This window comes from Rhinoderma darwinii, chromosome 4 (genome assembly GCF_050947455.1).
Source record: "Rhinoderma darwinii isolate aRhiDar2 chromosome 4, aRhiDar2.hap1, whole genome shotgun sequence".
Classification (NCBI taxonomy): Eukaryota; Metazoa; Chordata; class Amphibia; order Anura; family Rhinodermatidae; genus Rhinoderma; species Rhinoderma darwinii.
In genome coordinates, this window is record NC_134690.1 from 330,465,599 (window position 1) to 330,489,845 (window position 24,247).

The 24,247-nt window shown below is 41.7% G+C and overlaps 1 protein-coding gene across 8 annotated transcripts in view; it reads right to left on the reverse strand.

Moving 5' to 3' along the window:
- BIRC6 (baculoviral IAP repeat containing 6) overlaps positions 1-24,247 on the reverse strand; it is a 237,943-nt gene that overhangs the window by 90,324 nt on the left and 123,372 nt on the right. For all 8 annotated transcript variants that reach the window (XM_075862828.1, XM_075862827.1, XM_075862825.1 and 5 more), the window contains exons 54-62: positions 23,176-23,397; positions 21,219-21,999; positions 15,555-15,698; positions 13,063-13,192; positions 8,343-8,474; positions 6,609-6,773; positions 6,332-6,505; positions 1,258-1,454; positions 91-391 (exon numbers count right to left, since the gene is read on the reverse strand). In XM_075862828.1, coding sequence (XP_075718943.1) covers positions 91-391; positions 1,258-1,454; positions 6,332-6,505; positions 6,609-6,773; positions 8,343-8,474; positions 13,063-13,192; positions 15,555-15,698; positions 21,219-21,999; positions 23,176-23,397 — 2,246 coding nt within the window. The remainder of the gene's footprint in view (positions 1-90; positions 392-1,257; positions 1,455-6,331; positions 6,506-6,608; positions 6,774-8,342; positions 8,475-13,062; positions 13,193-15,554; positions 15,699-21,218; positions 22,000-23,175; positions 23,398-24,247) is intronic.

The following is a 24,247-nucleotide window of genomic DNA, read 5'->3' on the forward strand; positions in this document are numbered from 1 at the left end:
GTCGAGAATTGTTCAGGTATTTATTAATTTGCGTTGAACGCTTATTAACAACCAACAAGACAGGTCACTGATCTAAGCATTGCTACTTACTTCCTTCTCCATCATCTGTAACACCCAGTACCAGACGGAGTAGACATTGTGCGTGCTTCCTCTCCTTAAGAAGTACTTCAGCATACCCTGGGAGACGGAGAAAGAGTCCAAATGCAGCGAGAGAGTGAGCAGGGATGGGAGACATAGTCTGCACGGCAGATTTGATGGGAGGGGGCTCTGCAGCGATGGTTTCTGGGGCTTCATAAACCAGCTCCCCTGATTGTTCAATGGTGACCCATTCAAACTGATCACTATCCTTTGGTTTTTCTTGTGTTGTTGAGGTTACCACAGGAGCACTGACCTTCAGAAATAAATGTTAAATGTATGCTTATTATACGGTTACTGCATGGCTAAATCCACTCTTCAAACTTACAGAAAATCTTAAACACAATAAGTTTGTATTTTGATCACCAGACGCAAATTCACAACGTTTCCGTCCTGCTATAGGACCTTCTTCTAGCAAGGTCCTATAGCGGGACGGAAACATTGCAGCTGTTGACTGAATAAATCCCATACTTTTTGGAACCATCGGAGTGCTGGGGGATTTCTTTCGTTTATGTCTTATAATCCACGGATCTGGATTACCTGCTTGCACCCATTAACGTGTTGGAATCTGTTGCAGAGTGCTGCTTATCTCTACCTACATACATATACACACATATATATATATATATATATATAGCTACAATAAGCACAATTATATGCACACATTCAACCAGTAACACTATCCCCGTGGACGTCTTAGGGTATGTTCACACAAAGTTTGCAGAAAGTATCCAGTTTATCATGGGCCCAGCTCCTCTGGAATACATTTAGGCATTATGCGTCAGCAAACCTTTTTTCGCACTGATTTAAAAAGTCGACTACGTTTAACAATAAACGGGACATTACATTGTGAGGAGCTATATTTCTTAAAGTGATACTTAACGGGTGATGTATGCAACTACTAACATGGTTGCAAATGTTGGGGCTATATGTTCGTCACATATGTCGGGAGATTTTAGCAGTGTTTACAGCCAACGTGCAACATTAGGTAAACCGAGACTAAGGTTGATTAACAAAATTACACAAAGTTCTAGTCAAGCCGATGGGTTGTAAAAACATCCAGATTGCGCTACGAAGTCTCTTCTAATTTAATAGTGCTATTATTCCAGAGCGGTGTCTTACCTGCTGAATGACATCCGGATAAAGCATGGGAAGCCGCTCAGCAATGAGGGCCAGTCCACCCATTCCTGCGAACACCTGCAACGGTGACTGAATTGGACAGGTTTCCAGGAAAGACTCATCCAAAACAGACTCCATGCAGTCATCTCCTGGGCTCAACACTTCATCTTCTGGGCAGGCACCAAGCAGATCTCCATGTTCTTTTGTAAAATGGAAAAAGAACACAAATTATTGATAAATGGCTACATGGGATTGCAACAAATAAAGCCGTAACAGATCATACATATTGGCGACATTCAGAAGTTACTTGTATGACATGATTACCTGGAATCACGGAGACTTTGCCGGTACTGTATTATGCTGCGGTTTTGCCGCAAACGAATACGTGTGACAAAGCCGCACATAATACGCAACGTGTGCTTTCGGCCTAAGGGTACATGTGTAATGCAATTACTGTGATGGAACTGATGAAAAATATATATGTCAAATAAATTTAAAAAAAGCCCACATGAAATGCCTGGCGTTTTTCACGTGCATTTTCAAACACGGAGAAAAAGATTGTGTGAAGGAAACCTGATCTGTGTGCGATTATAATACTAAGCAGCCAGCGCGCTCCTGAGTGGTAAACGTGCGCCTGTACGACCTCACTCATGTAACATTGTGACTTGTGGGCCTCCTGCTGGGAGCTGGTGTTTTAACCTGCCCCTGTATCATTAATTATAGCCGGTTCCGTGACCAAGTCATTTTGATAGCATTTCCTGTGATTTGCTTGTACGTATGCTACTGCTGAATTTCCACCTGCAAATATGGACGGAAAATGCGCAGCAATTAAGCTACATGTAATAGTAGCCAATAGAGAACATAGATTTGTATGCAATTCCTGTACATCGAGATGGCAAAAATCACTGTTGCTGGTCACATTGGAACAACCATAAAACATGAAATGATCTAAATTCGATGTTATTAGTCATTTATGGACTTGTAGTCGATTCATTGATGTATAAGGGTGAATTCACACACGGATTATTTGTTGCCGAATTTGTATTCCGCACCAAAACTCTGCAACAAAGTACAGTACACTGTAAATGACCAGAGTTTATACAAAGCCCATCCACAGTGTAAAAAAATAAAATAAATAAATCTGCAGCAGATTCTAGTTATGCCGTATATTTTCAGATCTTCAGCATGTATTATCTGAGATCATTTTCTACGTGGATATTTAAAGTTTTGCTGTGAATTAGTAGGCGGTTCAAGAGAGTTATATTAACTAATCAAAATCAGGGATAAGTTGGGAGAAATATAAGGGCTCACTGCAAAAAACTAAAACAGAACTAGGAAGTATTATTGGTTAAAAAGTATCAGTATTTTTATTTTTTTTTGATATGTCAGAGACATATTATAAGTATTGATCATTGGGGGTCCGGGTGCCGAGACCCCAATCATCGCTGAATTGAAGATGAAAAGGCGCTGAGATGAGCGCCCCGCACCTTCAGCTGTGATCAGCGGCTCCTCATTAAACTTCAGACCGGCTCAAGGACATTCTATGGGTGAGCCCATCTTCAGCCTGATAAGGAGCATCGATCACAGTGAGAGGGGGGTGGGGGAAGGGTCTCAGCATGTGGAGCTCCACCGATCAAATCTTCGGATGGGTCTCTGTTATATCCAAAGTTTTTTGAAAGTGCAGTTACTCTGATGTAGAGCGGGATGGTACAATCACTTTAAAGAAAACAGTTTTTTTAAATGTCTTTCTGTAGACCTCTATTGCTGCAGATACCAAACTATTGCCATAGCGTAGAATAAAAAAGAAATAGTAAATTACACAAATTTGCCATCATATGCATACACTTTTTCCATCAAAACAATGGCTAAAACAATAGCCTCTGGTTGTCATGTATTTCAGAATTATGTGCCCCGTTACTATCATAACAACTGGATTTAATCTGTTGCTCGTGAACACACAGCCCTCCAAGCTAACTCTGTTCCCAATTAGGCAAAAAAAAAAAGAAGATACAACTATTTTAATTAAAAACTTTCCATTTTTAGAACTCCGAGGACATCAGTAAACATACGTATTCTTTCTAATGACTTCTTACTGAAGATTATTTAATACAACTCGGGCTACCCCTTCTAGTATGCTTAGCGATATGTGATAGGGTCAGCTTTATTTTAAAGAGAACCTGTCCCCTTCCTTTTTTTTTTTTCTCACAGTAACGGCAAGGTAAGCCCGTTCTTGTGATCGGTGGGGGTCCCAGCGGTCAGACCCCCAGCAATCAGATATTTATCACCTATCCTGTGGATAGGTGATAAATAATGATTATAAGAAAACCACTTTAACAGTTACCAGGGCTCAGACCCAGACTCTCTTGATAAGTTTTTACAAGGCTGCCCAAACTTGTAAATATTGTAACAAAATATTAGAGAGAAGCAGCAAATATTAAAACAGCATAGATTATCTTTCTCATCAACACACAACATCTACTGCACATTTTTGCTGCCCATCCACACTTTTAGGCCGGGTTCACACTGAGTTTTTTGCAGGTGGAAATTCTGATTGGAAGTGTGAGGCAGATTTTCCTCTCCCTGCGTGGCGTTTTTCGCCCGCGGCCATTGAGCGCCGCGGGCATAAAACTCAGTGAAGTACGCTTTCTCTGCCTCCCATTGATGTCAATGGGAGGTCAGAGGTGTAAACGCCCGAAGCTAGGGCATGTCCCTTCTTTCTCCCACGAGACGGTGTTACCGCTGGCGGGAAAAAGACGCCTCCACCTCCCATTGAAATCAATGGGAAGCATTTTCGGATGTTTTTTGACGCGTTTTGCGGCGCGGTTTCCGCATAAAAAAACTCTGTGTGAACATGCTCTTACAATCCCATTTACTTAAACTAGAGTTTATTAAAAAGTGATTAGTTAAGGGGCTTTAAGGCCCCATGCACACGAACGTAAAAACGCCCGTAATTACGAGCCCATAGACTTCTATTGGCCACGGGTACCTCCCCGTATGCTTACGGGAAGGTGCCCGTGCCGTTGAAAAATATAGAACATGTCCTATTTCAGGCCGTAATAACGCCACGGGTAGTCCCATAGCAGTCTATGGGGCTCCCGTAATTACGGGTGGCTACGTGTGTGCACCCGTAATTACGGGAGCGTTGCTTGGCGACGTCAGGGGATAGTCACTGTCCAGGGTGCTGAAAGAGTTAACTGATCGGCAGTAACTCTTTCAGCACCGGGACAGTGACTACCGCTGGAGTTAATAGTATTGAAAGTTAACTTACCTGCTTCTTCCTCCAGTCCGGCCTCCCGGGATGACGTATCATCCCACGTGACCGCTGCAGCCAATCACAGGCTGCAGCGGTCGCATGGACTGCCGCGTCATCCAGGGAGGTCGGACTGGATGTCAAAAGAGGGACGCGTCACCAAGACAACGGCCGGGCTACGTATGAACTTTTTTTACTTTCAATCGCTGCGGAAACTCTGCCTGAAAGGGCTGCCCCTTCTCTCTATTCAGAACGGAGAGAGAGAAGGGGCTGCCGATTAGTGCAGAGAAAACGGGTCCGTAAATACGGGTGAAATACTGGTGACACCGGACCCGTATTTACGGGCACGGGTCCGTAAATACTGGTGGAATACGTGTGACCAATGACCAGTATTTACAGGAGGAAAAAAATAAGTCCGTGTACATGAGGCCTTACACAGGGCGATTAACGGGCAGACAACGCTCTCTCTCAATAATTGCCCTGTGTAAACGAACAGCAGACGAACGACCAAACACTCGATTATCTGCTGGTCGTATCGTTTTAAAAGTGCAAAATATTATCATTGTCGGCAGCACATCTTCCTGTGTAAACAGGGAGACGCGCTGCAGACACGATCGACATGTATGGGGATGAGCGATCAGAGTAACGAGCGCTTGTCCCCATAAATAGATCCTTGTGAAAGGAGCAAATGACCGCTGATCAACGATTGTTGCACCAGCTAAACTTGGCCAGTGTAAAAGTCCCTTTATTCTAAGGATAGGCCGTTAATGTTTTTTCTCGGAAATCCGCTTTAAAATAAAGTAAAGCAGTTTACCAAAAAACTTCATGTACGAAATCTGCCCCTGTAAAACAATACAGCTGCTGACAGGTGTCGACATGGTTCAGTTAGCAAGCGTCTTCATATTTTCTGATAATGTAATTGCCACGAAAAACAAAACCAAAAAAAAAGATCTTTCCTGTCCTAAAAATCGATTTAAGAATTAAAGCTTAAAGGAAAGGTGTCGAGAAAATTTTTTTTTTTATATCAATTTGCTTTTAGTGTTTCATTCAAAAAAAAAATTTTTTATTTGTGTGTTTGTTTTTTACTTTTTTTTATTTTCTAACTTTTTCTTCTCTATGGGGCAAGCGCCGCTCCCACACAGTCCAAACGGAAGGTCTTCGGCGCCATTTTCTTGTGGACCGGAAGCCACGGCCGGACAGTAAGATTACTACTTCCGATCGCGGCTTCCGGACATGTGTTCCGAAGCAAGCACTAGGAGCGGAGGGAGCAGACGGACGGGAGGGAGCGGCGGCAGCAGGAGCAGGTAAGTTATGTCTGTGTTTGTTTGTGTTTTAGTGTGTGATTACCACTGTACGTAAGCCTACTACACTGTGTATTCGCTCAAAAAATGGCAACACACAGTGTAGGAGGTTTGAACATTCAATCCCCTCCTTTCTCCTGGCACTAGCCAGGATAAAGGACGGGGTATTGTTAGAGGACGCTAGAGCGAGTGTGTCTTCTCAAATTTTGCAGCATAAAGTTATGAGGTTGCTTTACCACATGCCAATGCTGCAATTTTGGGAAGTGCTCCCTCTAGTGACCAGCACAGGGAAATGTTATAAATTAGAATATAATTTATAATATTTCCTGACTCGTGAAAAAATAAAAAAAATTAGAACAATGTTTAATCATTTATAACTGTTTAACTAAAAAAAAAAAAAATTATTTTCTAGCGACACATTCCCTTTAAAAAACAAACTTAAAAAAAAAAAAGAACACAAAACGCGGTAATTAATTTCATAACAGACGGTGAGCTAATCGCGGTGTATAAACATCTCAAAGCATACCTTTTTCAGTATGAAGTCTCTTAAAGGAATCTGTTTTTGACAAGCTTGGATCAGAGATGACCTTGGAACCAAGTTTAACGGTTAGATCTACAGAACGGAAACCTTGGGGGAGCTTTCTGTCATACAAGAGGGTGAGGAGTTGTGCAAGTGTCATTTCAGGAGGTAAGGGCTGACCTGTATAAATACATACATAAAAAACATTAAAATGAAAAATTCAATATGAACCTGTCTAGTCCAAGTAGCTAAAATCCCATTAAACGATGTGACGCCACTCTACCTGGCAGCAGTTTATGGTAAAGATGAAACACCGGGATGCTGATGGTCTTGCTGGAGTCTACTCCTGAGGAAGCGCCACCTACTTTATCAGCCATCACTCTTCCTCGTCTAGACGGTGGGCGAGGTGGAGTAGATGAGACCGCCCGTTTTGATTGAGATTTCAAACCTTTGGAGTAAACCAAAAAAACTGAAATACGTATAGACAATAAATAAGGCCATTTCTGGGGGAAAGATGACATTTATAATTTTAATGTAGAGAACACGCTATTATGGGCCTCATGCATCAAAACTGCTTAGGGCAACGCACAGAAGGGAGCTCAGCTTTTAATTATTAAACTGATCTGAACAAATTAAATCTGTACGGCGATTGGTTATCCCTGCACGTGCGACTAAAATGCTGTGGATTTTCCGTGCAAATTTGTGCATGACAAATCCACAGTGGAGTACAGTACCAGCGATGCGGATTAGATATAAAAACAAAGGTCATCCACATGCTGCGGAACATTTTCCACATGGAAATCAGCGGATGTTGTGGATTTTCTAAACCGCAGCATGCCTCTTTTGCTATGGATGTTTGAAAAGGGCAAAACGCACTGTAGACGTAGAAGGTCAAATTTGCAGGGAATCCGTACCAAAATCTGCCCATAATAAATTGCAGAATTTACAGCGGACAAATCTGCAATGTGTGTGGGTACCCTTCGGCTACACGCACACATTGCGTATTTTGATGCGGAAAATACGCAGCAATGCGAAGAAAATTTGTAGATAAATAACGCACCTAATTGTGAGTTTTTCGATGCTTTTCTTGGTGCAGTTTTTACGCTTTGATGGATTTATTGGCGCATTTTATGTGGTTGGTTTTGGTGCAATTTTGCACAGCACTAGGCAGATACAATTCACAAGCGGAAAGGCAAGATAAATGAACATTCTGCAGACTCTAAAGAGCGCACCGCAGATCAATTTCCGTCCTGAAAAATACCGCAGCGTGTACATGAGATTTCCTGGAATCTCATTGACTACGCTGGTACTGTATTTCGCTGCGGACTTGCCACACGCAAATCTGTGCAGCAAAACCGCACGTAATACGCATGAACAGTTACACAGTTTTAATAAATGAGGCCAAATATTTACTTTATAGCGTTTAAGCGGTTTCTCCGAACCCATTGGGTTAGAAATTTCAGGTCATTTTATATAAATCTAACCCGAAGTCTGATGCATTTCTCAGACGTGATTTTTACAACACTTTACAATATGTGATATCTCTGGATTGCATTATGTCCCATCTCACTTTTCTTGTGGGCTTGCAGCATTTCAGGCAAATATTTTACAAAATGGTCTACATGGCTGTGAACCTTACATTTAGCCATTGGAGTGGAAATTAAAAGAAATGGTCACGATTATATATCTGCATACAAAATAAAAAGTCAATGTAAAAAAATGGGACACATGGGCTATCACTTTACCTATTACAGACAGAAGTAAAAAGGAACATATCTTCTAGTCAAGATGAACGATCCTTAAGGCTCAGGAGGGATTTGCATTTGTGGATTGCCAATTTACAACATATTCCCAAACATGGACCATGAAAAAAATCATTTAGGGACCAGGCAGAAACATTTTACGGTCCGTAGAGTTGGCAAGTAGAACTGAAGCGTAGTCTAAGTCAGAGCTTCACAATTATTTGTGTGGATTTATCAAACATTTAGAGATAGGAGATGCTTTCATCGACATTTACCTGAGGCAACGACAACGCTGTAATTATCCTGGAATCCATTCTCCGCTTTAACCTTCTCCTTCTCCTCGTGGTTTTTCTTTTCCTTGTCATCCTTCTGCTCACTTATCAACTTCGCAGTAATACTTGGCGTGTCTATTAAAAGAACAAAAAAAACAAGCAGGTCACTCTGGACATGATCACGGGAGGGCAGGATAGAAGGGGATGAAGTGAATACCACTTTTATAGGTCTTCTCTTCTCTGTAGCCATTTACTCAAACACGATAGATGCTTAGGAACTTAATACGGATCACGGTATTTCCCGAATCACAAGAGAGCAGGTAGATAGTAGATCTCCAAGCTTGCCTTCCCAGGTAAAGGAAGTCTGGAGCACACACCTGGTGTCAAAGGGCCCGGTTGCTGCTCTGCCCACCGTGCTTTACACTGCAGTTCTGTGTGCCCAGACGGGCTGCTTTGTGTTTACACAAGCTTACCAGGACATCCGTGTATGTTGAGGGGATTTTACAGAAAAGACTATAAACAAGCATCTAATCCAGTGATGGGCAATGGTCTGTTTATTTAGCACCAACACACACACACACATATATATATATATATATATATATATACTGATTTACGTATGAGAGATATGTTGCTGGCACGAATTGAGGGCATGTGACTTTATTGTGTCTATACAAGGCAGGTGGCTGGCCTTTATTTAGTATATTTAGTAGACACATGGCTACACTCGGGGGGGGGGGGGGGGGGGCACATGCGCCTGGCACTGCATTTGGGAGGTTTGTAGTTATTACTTTATATAGAGGAGGTAGCTAAGACTGAGGTGCTGTGGCTTTGTCTGCATGTTGTAGCTGGCACTCTTAACACAGCGAAAGCACAAAGAAATTTTAAAAGAAAGAAAAACAAAACGCCCTATTTAGCCATTTCCATATCTCTATTTGCCATAATGGAGAGTAACGGCACATGGGCAGACAATAGACAGTGAATGTGATCTGTAACCCTCTGATGAAGTCAAGAGCTGCATATTATGGGGTCAGACAAAACACAATAGACAAATGTCAAGTAATTGCCACCCACATCCCAACGGACAGGGGCTCCACTAACATTGGGGGTGGGTTTGAGATTTTCCTGATGCTCCTTTTATTACTTACTCTACTTCACGCCTAACCCAGTCCTCAGTCAATAGTGCTGATTGGCTCACAACTATTTCTGTATTAAAGGGTTATTCCCATTGTACAAGGTGGCATATCCTAGGGATAGACAGACAGGTGCATGGCTCGTGACAAAATACAGCTCTGATAACTTACTGTAACAAGCCATGCACCTCAGTGATCACCACATCTTCTAAAACAATAAAAAGGTTCTCAATTCAAATCACTACAGGCAGTCTTAAACACTTCCGGCCGCATTTTTCAGATTTTTACTTTCGTTTTTCCTCCGCACCTTCCAAAAAACAATAACTTTTTTATATTTCCGTCGATATAGCCATGAGGGTGTTCAATGTAGGGTGAAAATTACACATTACCTTTATGCTACGGGTCAGTACGATCACGGTGATAACAAATTTATATCGTTTTTGTTATGTTTTTGTACCTTTAAAAAAAATTAAATGCTTGAAAGAAACGAAAAACATTTTGCATCGCCATATCGTGACCCGCGGAATTTTTTATATATTTCTGTGTACAGATCTGTGTAAGGCGTCCTATTGTACGTGGGAAGATGTCGTTTTTATTAATACCATTTGGGGGAATATCTGGCATTTCGATCACTTTTTATTAAATTTTTTGTGGGGGTGTAAGTGGCAAAAAAGTGATTCGGCCATTTTGGCCTTTTTTCCTGCTACGACGTTCATCGTATTGGATACATTTTTTTATAGTTCGAGCATTTTCGGATGCGGGGATACCGAATGTGTTTGTTTATTTTTATATGTGATCTAGGGAAAGGGTGCGATTTGAATTTTGAAAAACTCTTTTTTACATTTTTTTGGGTCCCATCTGTGCAACACAGCAGAGATACGGCGGCTTTGGCACCCGCTCTGCTTCTGAGCGGGTGCCGTTTTTTTAAAAAAACCTTTACAAACGTAAATAGGCATATTAGCGAAGGGAAAGGGTAAAGTTCTGGTGATTATGTGAACATATGCACAAGTAGAGAAAGGCATAAGTGGCATGTATGAACTCTGCACAACCTGAACTTTCATTTTTAGAAGGAGTTGTAAGTTTAATGCTGACCAATTAGCAGTATGTTGGCAAAACTTAACCAGCTAATGTGTAAAGAAGTACCCCGACTGTCCCCCTGTGGGAAATGTCTGAAAAAAGAAGGGTGGGACATGTTGGACTCCAACATGCCCGATTCTTTTGTTTTAGTCTGACAGCGGCTTACTCCGTCTCCCTATTGAGAACGCATGCACGCTCAGCCAAGCTGAGTATAGGGGGGGTCTGAACAAACGTTTGGCTGACAGCTATCTGAATTATATGGCTAGCTTAATCCTTGAATCAGGCTCAAAGCCACAAACATGAATTTCTATGCATTTTTTTTACAAAATATTATGCTTTGATGAAAAATTGTATGAAGGCGCCCATAAGTGTAAAGTGCTGGGTGGTATTTTGACAAAGTGTCAGGTATCTACTTTCAGAAAACATATGGCTATGGGGTCTAATTTCATTTTTGCATTTTATAATTCATTTCTGTATGTCAAAAGTGTGAAAATATTCCCGTCAGTGAAAGAGTTGGAGGCAATTTAGACTGTACAGTGTTGCAGTAGCTTAACATAACGTTACCCTTTCTCAGCTCTTACATGAGGTTCACAACCAATATTTTGTAGGTATAAGGTGTGCGCCTATGATAGACACGACACAAAGCCGTATACATAAAAAGTGTTCAACAAAAACAGCCAGTGTTGTCAATAGCATTCAAATGATAAAATCATGGATAGGACATAAGATCACCAAGTTCACCCGATCTCACACGTTCCTTGAATGAAAGCCAGCCATCAACTTACATTTACAACATCGCGATAAAAGAGAAAAGGCGCAAACGTGTATCAAGAGGCATCCAACATCTCATATAAAAGGAATGACTATAACAAATGTATATGAATAGTCACCAGTAGATGCACAATGGTAACAGTCTATAAAGAAGCATCCAAATATCCAGCATTAAAAAAACAAGAAGCATCTCCCAACATAACCAGCACTTTCTGTAATAGACAAAGCCAGAAGAGTGAAGAAGATTCAGTTATTTAAAGGTCTTAAAAAGGAGAAAGATTTATCAATGCAAAACTCATTGCTTGCAATACGGGTGCATGTAGCAGATGCTAAATCCATCACTTCTACACACACGTGCTGCACGGAGCCCTGGACTATGAAAATCCGGTCCTTGACTTTGGAAATATTTAAGGATTCATATATTTCGGGCCAATAATCACGATTTTCTGAATACACTTTCGCTCCTGTTTTATCGGTGACATTTTCATGGACATGACACGGAGGGCAAATACCGCTTTTACTGAACGTATTGCCATATTTTGGAAAACGAAAAAAAAAATAAAAAATGCAAAACACTTGACTTCCATCCATTTCATTTAGACTGAAATGACAGGAAATATAATGACCAAATGGATTCACTGCTGACTGCAGACTGAATGAAGCAGGGAAATAGGGAAGCACAGAAACATAAAAAAAAAAAAAGAAGCATTGTCACTGTTCAGTACGAGGCCCCGTTCACACCTGCGTCGGTATTGTAGTTGCTCTGCTCCGTCAAAGGAACAGAAGGAAAATACTGGAAGCGACATTTACATTGTATGATGGACACAATCGGCGCCCGCCGAAACCCATTGACTTTAGAATAGTCCATGGTTTTAGCGGAAACAATAGCGCAAATTGCTGCGTTATTGCTTCAGGTATTTTTAGCCGAATCAGTCACGGAGGACCCTAATTAAGATCTGAACAGGCCCTAATAGAGTTGCTCATCTGAGGCATCAAAAGCTAAAGTGAATTTTGACCTTTTAACAGCATTACATTTTTTGGATCAACCGTCTAGGCCGATTAATTTCATAACACATCCCTTTATAAGGCAAGAGATCACTTTTCCCCTGTATAGCGCTATAGTTAAATAATATTTATTTTGCCTTTAGCCACCACTAGGGGGAGTCTGCTGCAGAAGGCAATCTGTATACAGAAAGCGGCCAAACTCCCCCTAGTGATGTCTGCAGACAACTAGGGATGTGCATAGGGAAGCATAGGACCTGGTGCATTGTATCAGAACACCAGTGCTCCAACTCATGATATATGAAAAATAAATCAGAACATAAATGATGGACCTATTAAGACTAAAAATGGTGTTCAGAGTTGGATATTAACTAGGGTATCATTCGAAATATACACAGCAAATGTGTATTCGCAAATTCCTAACATCTCCCTTTACAAGCAGGATCTTTAAAATCAGATTCTTTGTGGCTGCCCTGCAGGCACCCATAGCAGGATCCAGGCATAGTTTACTGTCCCAATGTGCTGAGGAGACAGACTGGGAGAGGACGGGGGCGGTGTGTGTGTGTGTGTGTGTGTGTGTGTGTGTGTGTGTGTGTGTGTGTGTGTGTGTGTGTGTGTGTGTGTGTGTGTGTGTGTGTGAGTGTGAGTGTGATCGAGGTAGGAGAGCAGGATTCTCCTCTTTGTGTGCAGTGTAGAGAACAAGACTATAATAGAAACTCTTTTAAATTAGTTTGTATTACCAGAGACCCGGTCCAGAAGCTCTGCCAGTGTGGTAGAGATAGGTAGGTGGAGAGTGCGGAACTTGTGGCCTGCTCCATACATGGGATGTTGAATGATGTGACTTGTAGCATTGATTCTGCCTTTGTACAGCTGTAACGAAAATAGAAGGTCCATTACTCATAAACCCCCAACCAGAAATTCACATCTAAATTAATGGATAAAAGTTTTAAAGCACTATTTGGTGCTTAAATAAGGCTGTTGGGTATAAAAAAAAAAAAAGGAAGGGGAGACTAATAATTCTGTCATGTTTTGTTGCCTGTTAGCGAGATTATGAAGATAACCCATTATATATGACAAATGACATCGGATATCTGCCCAAAAGTTTACTATCCAGACACTGCCATTTTGCATCTATAATTAAATGTATTCTCCACAACTGAAAACTTTATTAAAGATCTCGTGTGCGTGTGTGTATAGAGGCACACGGCGATGTTAAAGAGGCTCTGTCACCACATTATAAGAGGCCTATCTCCTACATAAGGAGATGGGCGCTATAATATAGGTGACAGCAGTGCTTTTTATTTTAATAAAAACAATCTATTTTTACCACTTTTATTAGCGATTTTGGTTTATCTTAATAAGTTTCTTAATGCCCAAATAGGTGTGTTTTTACTTTCGACCAAGTGGGCGTTGTACAGAGGAGTGTATGACGCTGACCAATCAGCATCATGCACTCCTCTCCATTCATTTACACAGCAGCATCACGTTCTTACAAGAACACGATGTGCAGCCACATAACACATAACATTAACGTTAATCAAGTGTCCTGATAATGAATATACACGACCTCCAGCCTGGACGTCATGTGTATTCAGAATCCTGACACTTCTGAATCTTTTCTGTGAGATTTCCAGCAAGGTCACCGATTGGTCAGCGTCATACACTCCTCTGTACAACGCCCACTTGGTCGAAAATAAAAAAACACGCCCACTTGGGCATTAAGAAACTTATTAGCATAAAGCTAAAAATCGCTAATAAAGTGGTTTAAAATAGATAGTTTTTCTAAATAAAAAGCATTACTGTCACCTACATTATAGCGCCGATCTCCTTACATAGCAGATAGGGCACTTATAATGTGGTGACAGAGTCTCTTTAACTACAGATATCAAATTCATTGTTAGCGGCCTCTAGTGCAGCAAACATTGTCACACTCACTGACAACCACATTTTTAAGTGTATGTTGCCATCTGCTGGACAGCAAAGTACTAAATAAGCGGGTGCATGTTACATTAGAAACACTTTCAATCTAAATAGAGTTAAGAGTAAGCGTATAGGTGCATGGTAGAGACCAACCCTGAAATGTTTTAAGAATATCCTATTTTCTACTCTGTTTTTACTGTATTTTAACCTTATTTCAATACTTTTTTGTCATGGAGCCCATTCAACCATTAACATGCACCGACGTTATCGATGTGTCGCTTATTATACGTAGCCTAAATAAAATACCCACTGAACATTGCCTATGTTCACATTAGCGTTCTGGCATCCTTTCAGAACAGAAGCCACACCGCCAAAAGTCTAAGTCTAAGCCGAAATACAAAATATTGCTCAATTTAACCTTTCATTTGTCTCCTGAACTCAGCAAAACATTAAAATCTAAGTACAAAAGAAGTCAATTATGTTGCTAAACCAGAGATTGTTTCAAACAAGAGAAAGGACTGAGCGGCTTATGATCACCTCTGTCAAAAGAGCTTCCCCAGCTGCATCTTACCAACCACTAGGGGGCGCTTCCTCACTGGTGAATTCCACCACATAGTTTAAAGGGAATCGGTCATCAGCATTTCACCTATTGAACTTTACTTATCCCTCTCTGGCTACTGCTATAAAAAGTTCATTGCCGTTATCCCCTCTCCTAAATAACGGTCTGCAAACATTTCACGCCTTTTATCGTAATAATCTGGTGTCCCTTCGTGCGCACACCCCAGAAGAGGACATCAATGCACAAGCGCAGGATTTTGTGCGCTGGGGGAAGGAGAGGAGCTGTCAATCAAAAGTAAGGAGGCGGAGTAAACTCGGAAAGACTTGAGGAATGAAGATATGACTCTTTTCAAACGAAGATTTGACTCTTTTACGCTCATTAGCATACGGTGTGAGAACAATAAAAAACTGAATACTAAAGCTACAGAGCCGACTAAGAAGACAATTATAGGTTATATAGGAATGATTTTCACCCACTTCCACAGGGTATTGCTGGTTTACTAGGTGAAATGCTGGTGACAGGTTCCCTTTAAGAAACACTGATCTAGACAAACCCATTCAAAATCTAACTTTGAAAGGGTAGTAGAAAAGCAAGAATAGTTCGGGCAGTAAATTGTTTCAAAGGCAGGTAAGGGGAATCCAAACACGTATAAGTATACAAAAGCACATCACATTAAAAATCAACCTTCAACCCAGAAAGTATCAGAAACATCCCAGTCCCTAAAGTAAAGAAACTGCTGGCTGAAATACTTACAGGGCAGGGAGACTGAAGGAACATGGTAACTTTTTCATCTTCTAACATTAACTGCAGGAAAAGTCTTCGGATGAAGCCAGAGATGTTTCCAGAGGCTGGGAGATTCCCACGCTGTGGAGAAGATTGGAAAAGCTCGCAGAGTACCTGAAAACACAAGCAGAGTGGGTTGACTGGAAATAAAACACTGACCAGCTCGGTCTTCAGCTACCGATTATCAGAGAGAAACAAAACGTAATGAATGGAGCCCAAAAGCTGCTCAAACAACCTAGTCTTGCATGTGGAAGTCCCTGATAGATTTCAAGAACGGTCTACAAAAGCTACTACATTAAAAAATAAAATACATTAAAAATTAAGGGTTCTAAAAAGTCGCTAGCAAAACAATGGGTCAGTATCTACTAAAACCAAAAGAATGAGAAAAATGTTAGAAACTATTTTCAAGTACATTTTAGAAATACAAAGAGTTGTGGGTAAACTAAACAGCCTAAATGACGCACTAGTTCCCAGCATATAGACTGTACCTCAAGAACAGAAGTAATTCTACTTAATACCTAGTTGCTTGCCCTTTATTTTAAGGTTCTATCCAGACTATACATTTTGATCTGTCTACCATCCTGTGGTTCTGAAAAGTGCAGTAACCTATGCTTCTCCGAACTAAAAAAAAAAAAGTTAAGAAAAAATATAAATAGAACAGATTTTTTTGTTTCCACCTCTGCTAGGCTTGTGTGTGAATTCAGTTATACTGCTGTCAGAAAATGGATATTTGCAGTTACCCCTCACGTCCATTGGAGAACACAGATAATGACCTGGAAGGCGGGCACCAAGCAAAAAAAAGCGCTCGCTTCTGCCATGCTATACCCCTTCTGTAGACACGGAGCTTACCAGTTTGTACATAAGCAATAGAAGCAGAGAAAAACATATGGTTATAATTACAAAAAACTGCGAATCGTACGAGAACCAAAAGAGAAAACTACACCTAAAGAAAACAGTTGTAACACCTAAAAAGGGAAAAATGGGAAGGTGTGGCGTACCGCAATAAAAATGACAAGAAAGGGATTTTACAGTGAGTAACAAAAATCCAGTTCTCTCGTCTGTGTCATTGGGGTAAACCGATTATTACCTTGAAACGTTCAAAAGCAGTTTCTGCAGGCAGAAAAAAGAAGACTCGCGGTCATTGCACCGCCACCTGCAAAACCCTGCAATGGAGGCATCTGAGGACGCAACGGTATGCACCCTATAAAACTTGAGGAAAGTGTGTAGGGAAAACCAGGTAGAAGTCTTACACACCTGTACAGCCCACCGCTCTAGTGGAATGAGCACCAGGAAGGAAGGCTCCCAGCATTTAGATTGGTACATCTCGCCAATAGTGGACCAAATTCAGTGAGCTATGGTGGACAATCTAGGGCAAGACGTATCATTGAGACGCCTTCTGCTTTAAGTTTCTTGAGGATCTAAGGCAAAATTCGGAGAGCTGAGATGTAGGGGAGCTTGAACTGATGCCACAAATTGACCAGTGCGTAAACTGTGAGCACTAGAAGATCTCTAGCCCTGGATACGAAGCGAGTAAGCTTGCGATTTAAACTGAAAGCCATGAGGTTCATGTCTGGCTGACCATCTGGAACAAAATTCCCTTAAGACTTCTGAATGAAGGGTTCTCTCCCCTCGGTCACAGTTTACGGCGGAGGAAGTCCGCGATTCAGATGTTCACTCCTGGATTGAAGACTGCCAAGAGAGCCAGAATGTAAGTCTTTGCCCACTTAACGATGTAGCTTGGTGGTTCAGATAGGTGACTACTGTGGCTTTGTCTATTTGAACCTTGACCGGATGATTGGACAGGTGGGTCAATTGTCAGAAGGAGAGGAGGATGGCACGAAGCTCCAGGATATTGACTGGGAGGGTGGACTACAAAAAGAACCAAAAGCCTTAAACAGTTAGGTTTTGGAAGACCCCTCCCCACCCGAGGAAACTGGCATCCATTGTTAAGACCAACCACTGAAGGGATAGGAAGCAGCAGCCCAGAGTCACCTGTGGGGAGAGAAGCGTACTCACAAGGAAACCGAATCAGGCGATCAAAAAACTCTGCCAATTAGTTCCATTGAGCAAGAATGGTTCATGGAAGGTGCAGTGCGTGAAACTGGGCAGAGGAAATCAACTCGATGGAACAGACCATCAGGCCCAAAATTAGCATGTAGTCACAGATCGACACGGAGACCAAATGCCTTGTTGCAGGGAGAGGAGATTCTCCTGGGGAAAGAGAATTTTGGCCTGAGCCTTGTTGAAACACATGCTCAGAAAGATCACATGTTGCGAGAGGGAGTGGAAAGAGTTTGGGCGGTTGATGATCCAACTGAAGCGGGGAAAGGAGTTTTCCAAAAGATTTTCTGGATTAGCTGACCTGAAAGCGCATTGATCATGATGTTGTCCAGGTGTGAAATAACAACAATACAGCAAGAGTGAAGGAGAGCCATCACAGATCAGAGCACCTTCGGGACAATTCGAAAACAGCAAATCTTGACAAAACGGTTGAGTTGCTTAATATTTAAGGTTGTGTGCACCATTCCTTCCTTCGACAAATACGTTGGAAAAAATATCCACAGAACCATTCCTGCAAAGGAACCGAGACAATCACTCCCTGGGATAGAAGAGACTTAACAGCAGGGAAAAATGCAGAACCATTGAAAGGAAGGCGTGGGGCATAGAAGAAACTTCTATTGTGTAGCAATGGAGGGCCTGAGAAGGGGAAAGCCCATAAGGATCTCTTAGAGGCGGCATTTGCACACCAGCACTTAAGCCAGAGTGCCCTGCACACAGTGACAAAGAGATCTCAGGGCCCCTGTGGCAGTGAGTAGTCAAGTTAGGATATGCTATTCTGCCTCCTTGTAGTGTGTTAACAGGGTAATGAAGTTGTCCCTGTATTCCAACCTAGAAAGGGCAAAAAAAATACACAAACTAAAAAGTAGACAGATCTGCCAAGTGGTCGGTCTCCCACTTACGAACAAGAAGATAAAAGTGGTTAGCTTAGTGTCTGCAGGAGGGGTATAGCAAGGAAGAAGCAGCTAACACTTTTTTTCTTATTGTCCACCTGTACTCCAGGTCATCATTTGTGTCCCCCGATGACATGGTCGAGAAAAGTTGTTTCAACGGTCAGTTATCTCTGAATTGTAAAGTGCTGTGGAATAAGTTTAGGCTATAGAAAGATCATCATGCCTGCACCGTAACTTCAACATGCCTGTTTGGCTTGGCCTAGAGCACAAGTTAATAAATATGTAAGAGGTGGAGTTGAGCAGGGCCCTGAAACTTCTGATGACACTTATGTTTTTGGAAGAATTAGCCATAAAAAGTCTAAAATGATGTCAGGCGTCTAATACACAAATTTGGCCTCAATTTGAATTGAATTGTAACAGGACTAAGTTATTACAGTGATCCCGACCCCTGATGCAGCTTTATCAAAGAAACAACAGACAATATCTCATTATATAGTGACAGTGAGGTAACCATTACTGCTGCCCTCTGAATGATCGGCCGCAGCAGTGGTCACTTCAGAGGCTCCGTCTGTGTTCACGGTGTAGGCTGTAGTAGAATTAAAGAAGCACTCCAGCAAATCTTTTTTTTTTGCCTATATAGTGCAGCATAGGCTATTATTAAAGTAGACTGTAGAAACGGTTGTATATGCCTTGTTTATACCTGTTAGTTCATGTGTCATTTATGGGTTGTCTGCCATCCATATTCCTTCTTCCCCTCTTAAATGGTTCTTCTAATGTTGCCTCCATTTCCCATCATGCCTCTGGCTTGGCAGAAACAGAGGCAGTAGAGTCTTATCACACTGCACTTGCTCTGCTCTAGATCAGTGACAAAACTTTTGTAACATAACTCACACGGCAGAGTCTAAGGGTATGTTCACACGGCTTATTTACGGACATAATTCGGGCGTTTTCTGCCTCGATTTACGTCCGAAAATGCGGCTCGATAGCTTCGGCAAACATCGGCCCATTCATTTGAATGGGTCTTACAATGTTATGTTCCGACGGTCATTTTTTTTTACGCCCCGCTGTCAAAAGGCGGGGCGTAAATAGACGCCCGCGTCAAAGAAGTGCCTGTCACTTCTTCAGACGTTAAATGGAGCGTTTTCCATTGACTCCATGGAAAACCAGCTCCATTTACGTCCGTAATTGACGCAGCGAAAAAGCGCCTCAACATGCCATGACGGCTGAAATTACGGAGCGGTTTTCTCCTGAAAACAGCCCCGTAATTTCAGCCGTAACGGACGCTGCCGTGTGAACATACCCCATGTCTAGCCGGTCTCTCCCTGCAAACTGGTTGTGATAGGTTTCACCTTGCAAACAGAATACAGGGGAGAGCAGTGAGTAGCTGCATTTCATAGAAATACACTGAACACTCTCCACACATGTAGTCTAGACAGTGAGTGTGAGTCAAGGGAGTTTTAGAATCCTGCAGCTAATTGTATGGACCTATACCATCACTGCACTCCTGCTCCCTTAGGCCACATGCACACGACGGTAAAATCGCCCGTAATTACGGGCCCATTAATTTCTATGGTCGACGGACACTTTTACGTATGTCTACGGGAGGGTGTCCGTTCCGTAGAAACCTGCCGAAAAAAATAGGACATGCCCTATTTTTTCATTTTACGGACCGTGCGCCCATACTTTATAATGGGAGCACGGCTCGTAAAAACAGCCGGCTGTCCGTGCCCGTAATTATGGGTCGTAGTTACGGGCACGGTGGTGTGCATGAGGCCTTAGATAGGGCAGAAATCATCTCTTCAGCTGCACTATATGCATAGGGGAACATACAGAGGAACAAGGAGGATGAACTGGGTAGGGAGAGGAGGTGTCTCCGAGCTGCCAGTAGGGATTTCATAGGTGATGTAATTCTGTAGTTCACAGGAAGTCAGACATACAGAAGAAATGACCTCCTGTCTACACATGTGAGCATGGTCTATTCTGGTGGTCAGACTGAGATCACATGACACAGCTGTCCGTAATGAAACGGTACAAAATGTATAGATGCCACTGAGCTGGGAAAAAACAAATGACGCTGCTAGAATATTGCAGATTAGTTCTCATAATTGCAAGAGAAAAAAAAATTACCAGAGTGCTTCTTTAAGGCCTCCGCCTTACTCCCACTGGCCGCTAAAATGAGAAGCAAAAATGGATGCTGGAGAACACTGATGTAATGAGTGAAAAAGGGAGCATATTTTTTCCTAAGTAATGTATTATGTGGTTGAGCCTTTTCATTTTTACATTAAACATCACTGCAGTTACCGCACAAGCTACTTGCAAGATTAATGCTAATTGAGTTTAAAGGTTTATTCCTAGCTAAGACATTCATGGCACATGCACTGAATATGGTATAAATGTCTGTTGTTTGTGAGCTGGGACGCACATCTAAGGCCGCCTCTCCATTTCTTCTTGTCTGGATGCGGTGGCTGCCTCACCAGGTGGGACGGGGTCCCCAGTTCTTGACATAGGTGTGGGTCCCAGCTTTATTAGAAATTTATAGCATATCCAGTGGATATGCCCTATATGTATTTGATGGAAATAACCCATTAATCTCTAACAAGGACTTTCACGAAAACAAAAGCTCATTAAAATGGATTTCCCACAGAGGGAAAAAAAATTAAACCCATGGACCCGGTTACAATACCTGTGCCATTAATCGCTGGTTATTTGGATGACAAGATATGCATTGCAAGAAAAAGGCCACTGTGGCATTTTCCACAGCAGTTCTTTGTTGAGTGGTTAGACCATTTCCTGCAGTGGAGTTCAGTAAAGTGCACCTGGAATTGGTCTGCTGTGAACCATTTACATGACCTGTTGAGCTGGCACCAGAATGACATAGTAAAAACAAAAGTGCTGTCCAAAGAGGGTTAACTTCTGAACCTCCAAGCCAGTCCTTCATAACATGGCTATTGCCAACTTCAGTCAAAAACCTGAGAATAGGTGCCACCAAGTCTGCCGTGACTAGCATCCTACTAAAGTGCTGAGATGAGTGCTGCCTTCGTAGTCTCTCCTGGGTGCCATCTGCAGAGGTTGCAGCAAAGTCTGAATTAGATATGTGACTGAAGCAAAAATTGACTAGGCTCCGAACAAGCAGTGAGGGTAAACCAGAGTCCAGCAGTTGCTTGATGGCTTCTGGGGACTGTGACGAAGCAGCGAGCGTGGCCAGGTGAGACTCTGTAAGTGCAAGAGGTGCTTGTGCATTTTTAGAGTCATCTGTCAGAGCAGCATTAAGATCTTGCTTTTTGCTATCATCTGTAATAGACAGTCTGTGCTGGCTTTGTATTGGAGGAGGGGTAATTCCCATCCAGCCCATGAGCAAAGAAAAATAACTTGGGTGGATGTGACACATTGAGCATAGAAGTCCATCAACAGCCTTCTTTAAGACCATGTTGCACGGTAAAGACATGGACCATTTATGCAAGGACCTGGAAAATAGATAATAGTATTAGATAGCATATTTCTCTAATTATTTTTCCCACCTAGCACATTTATCACCTATCCATAGTATGGTCGCTGGGGGGGCTTTACCACTGGGACCCCTATCGATCACTAGAATGGGCATCCAGACTCATGTTCCACCTGTCTGCTCGATCACAGTGAGGAGGATTTGGAATGGAGTGGTGGTTGCGCATGTGCACTATCGCTCCCATTTAAAGACTATGGGGCCGAAAGAGATAACCGAGTACTGCGCTTGGCAGTTTCCATCGAGCCATTCAAAATCCCCCTCACTGTGCTCGCAATGTGAGGAGGAACGGGGGTCAGAACTCCTATTCTAGTGAACAGTGGGGGTCCAAGCGATCATACATTTATCACATTTATACATTGAACACACAGAAAACTAAAATTTTATAGTAAATATAAGTTGAAAAATGCAATACTCGTTACAAACCACAATCCAGAAAAGTAGCCGGTACAAAAAAAGACTATAGACCAGCAGAGGAGCTCTATTGTTGGTGCTCAGTAGACGCAGATATAGGCCTATCATTGTGACACTCACTATAATCTTTAAAAAAAAAAAAAAAAAAACAACGCTTCTATTCCTTCCATCTATTTGGAAGGACTAAAAAAAAAAAAAAAAAGTTGTCTCAATAAACTGAAGCTTGCCTGTCAATAAACAGTTCACTGCGGCTTCAGAATATCCCGATCAGCTGTTTTCGCTTGGAAAAACTGCTGCCAGTCACACATATTGCCAGAGGGAGATGCTGGGAGAACCCACTCTATGACCCACCCTAATAGGGCATATAGAAGGGGCTGTCTTCATGAGACAACTGCTCAGGATCTCCTCGGGTGGTACATAAATACCCAATGGGCTTTGTTAGGCTGGGTTCACACTGAGTTTTTTTGCAGGTGGAAAATCTGCCTCAAAATTCAGTTTGGAATTTTAACTCTGTTTGAACTCCCCCTTATACATTTTTTTATATTTAAGATATGGATAGAAAATAATGTCCTGAAATTGTGATACAATAAGACTTTTATTGAACTATCTTCCTATATGTTATTTATAAACCATTTGTGTATAACTTTGGGGGTAGTCAGTTTGTGATCTAGGATAACATGGATGATAAGGACTTGTAAACAGAATCAGAAAGTGATTTACTTACTCAAATAGATCTCTGTTGAGCAAACCAGGCAAGTCATATTCCACAGGAAGCTCGTAACTATGCCATAAAATGGCTGCTACGCAGTGCAAATGAGAAGGGGATGGCATCAGAAGACCAAACTCTCGTGGCGAATTGTTTTGGGGATTAAAAGTGCTACGACCACTTCTTTTCAATGACGCCACTCTCGCAGAATCACTCACCCACTTCAACAGAGCTTGTATTCTAAAGATATCCAAGGTAAAAGACAACATATCAGCAGTTAGTCCAACTCCTTTCATGTGATTAATATATGCTTCGAAATAAAAAAAATTTTTTTTACTGCTGTTGCATATATATTTTGCGTTTTAAACCTTCACAGTAACCAATAGACTTAACTTAAAATACAAAGAGGCATTAAAAAAAAAAAGTGAAAACATGCCAGAGCAAGACTAATGCCCCTGCACACATAGCAGATTAGTTGAAGATTATATGTCCAGATTTGAGGTCGGAAAATCTGAAGCAGATGACTATTGCAGGCAAGTGGATGAGATTTAAAAACTTCTTTCATTTTCCGCACGGAAATCAAAGCATGCAACTGATTTTCAAATCAGTTTTGGATGTTCACTGCGGATTTCACTCTATTCAATGTAGAAGGGCTAAAATTGGATATAGCTGCGGAAAATCCGCAACATGTACGGGTACCCTACAATGTCCCTTCCTATAAAAATTTGTCAGAAAAACACCCTCCCCAATGTACAAATTGAATTCTCATCTTTTGTAGAAGGTTTCATGCTATTGATTTAAACCCTTCAATTTTACACAACATTATATGGGTATTTGTAAAATAACCTGAACCTTAAAATCACCCCAAATTGCTGGGAAATTTCATCTCTGAAGCCGGCAAAATTGTGTGAATGAAGCCCTTGTGATGGATGGTCAATTTGCTTATATTCTCTGTATTAAATTACATTGTGAATTAAAAAAGCAGCCCAGATATTATTCCACCAGTAATGACCCTTCCCCCCCTTCTATTTCAGAAATATATGTAATCTTTGAATGTTGTTTGCATAACCTTGACAAAGCTAGCAAATAG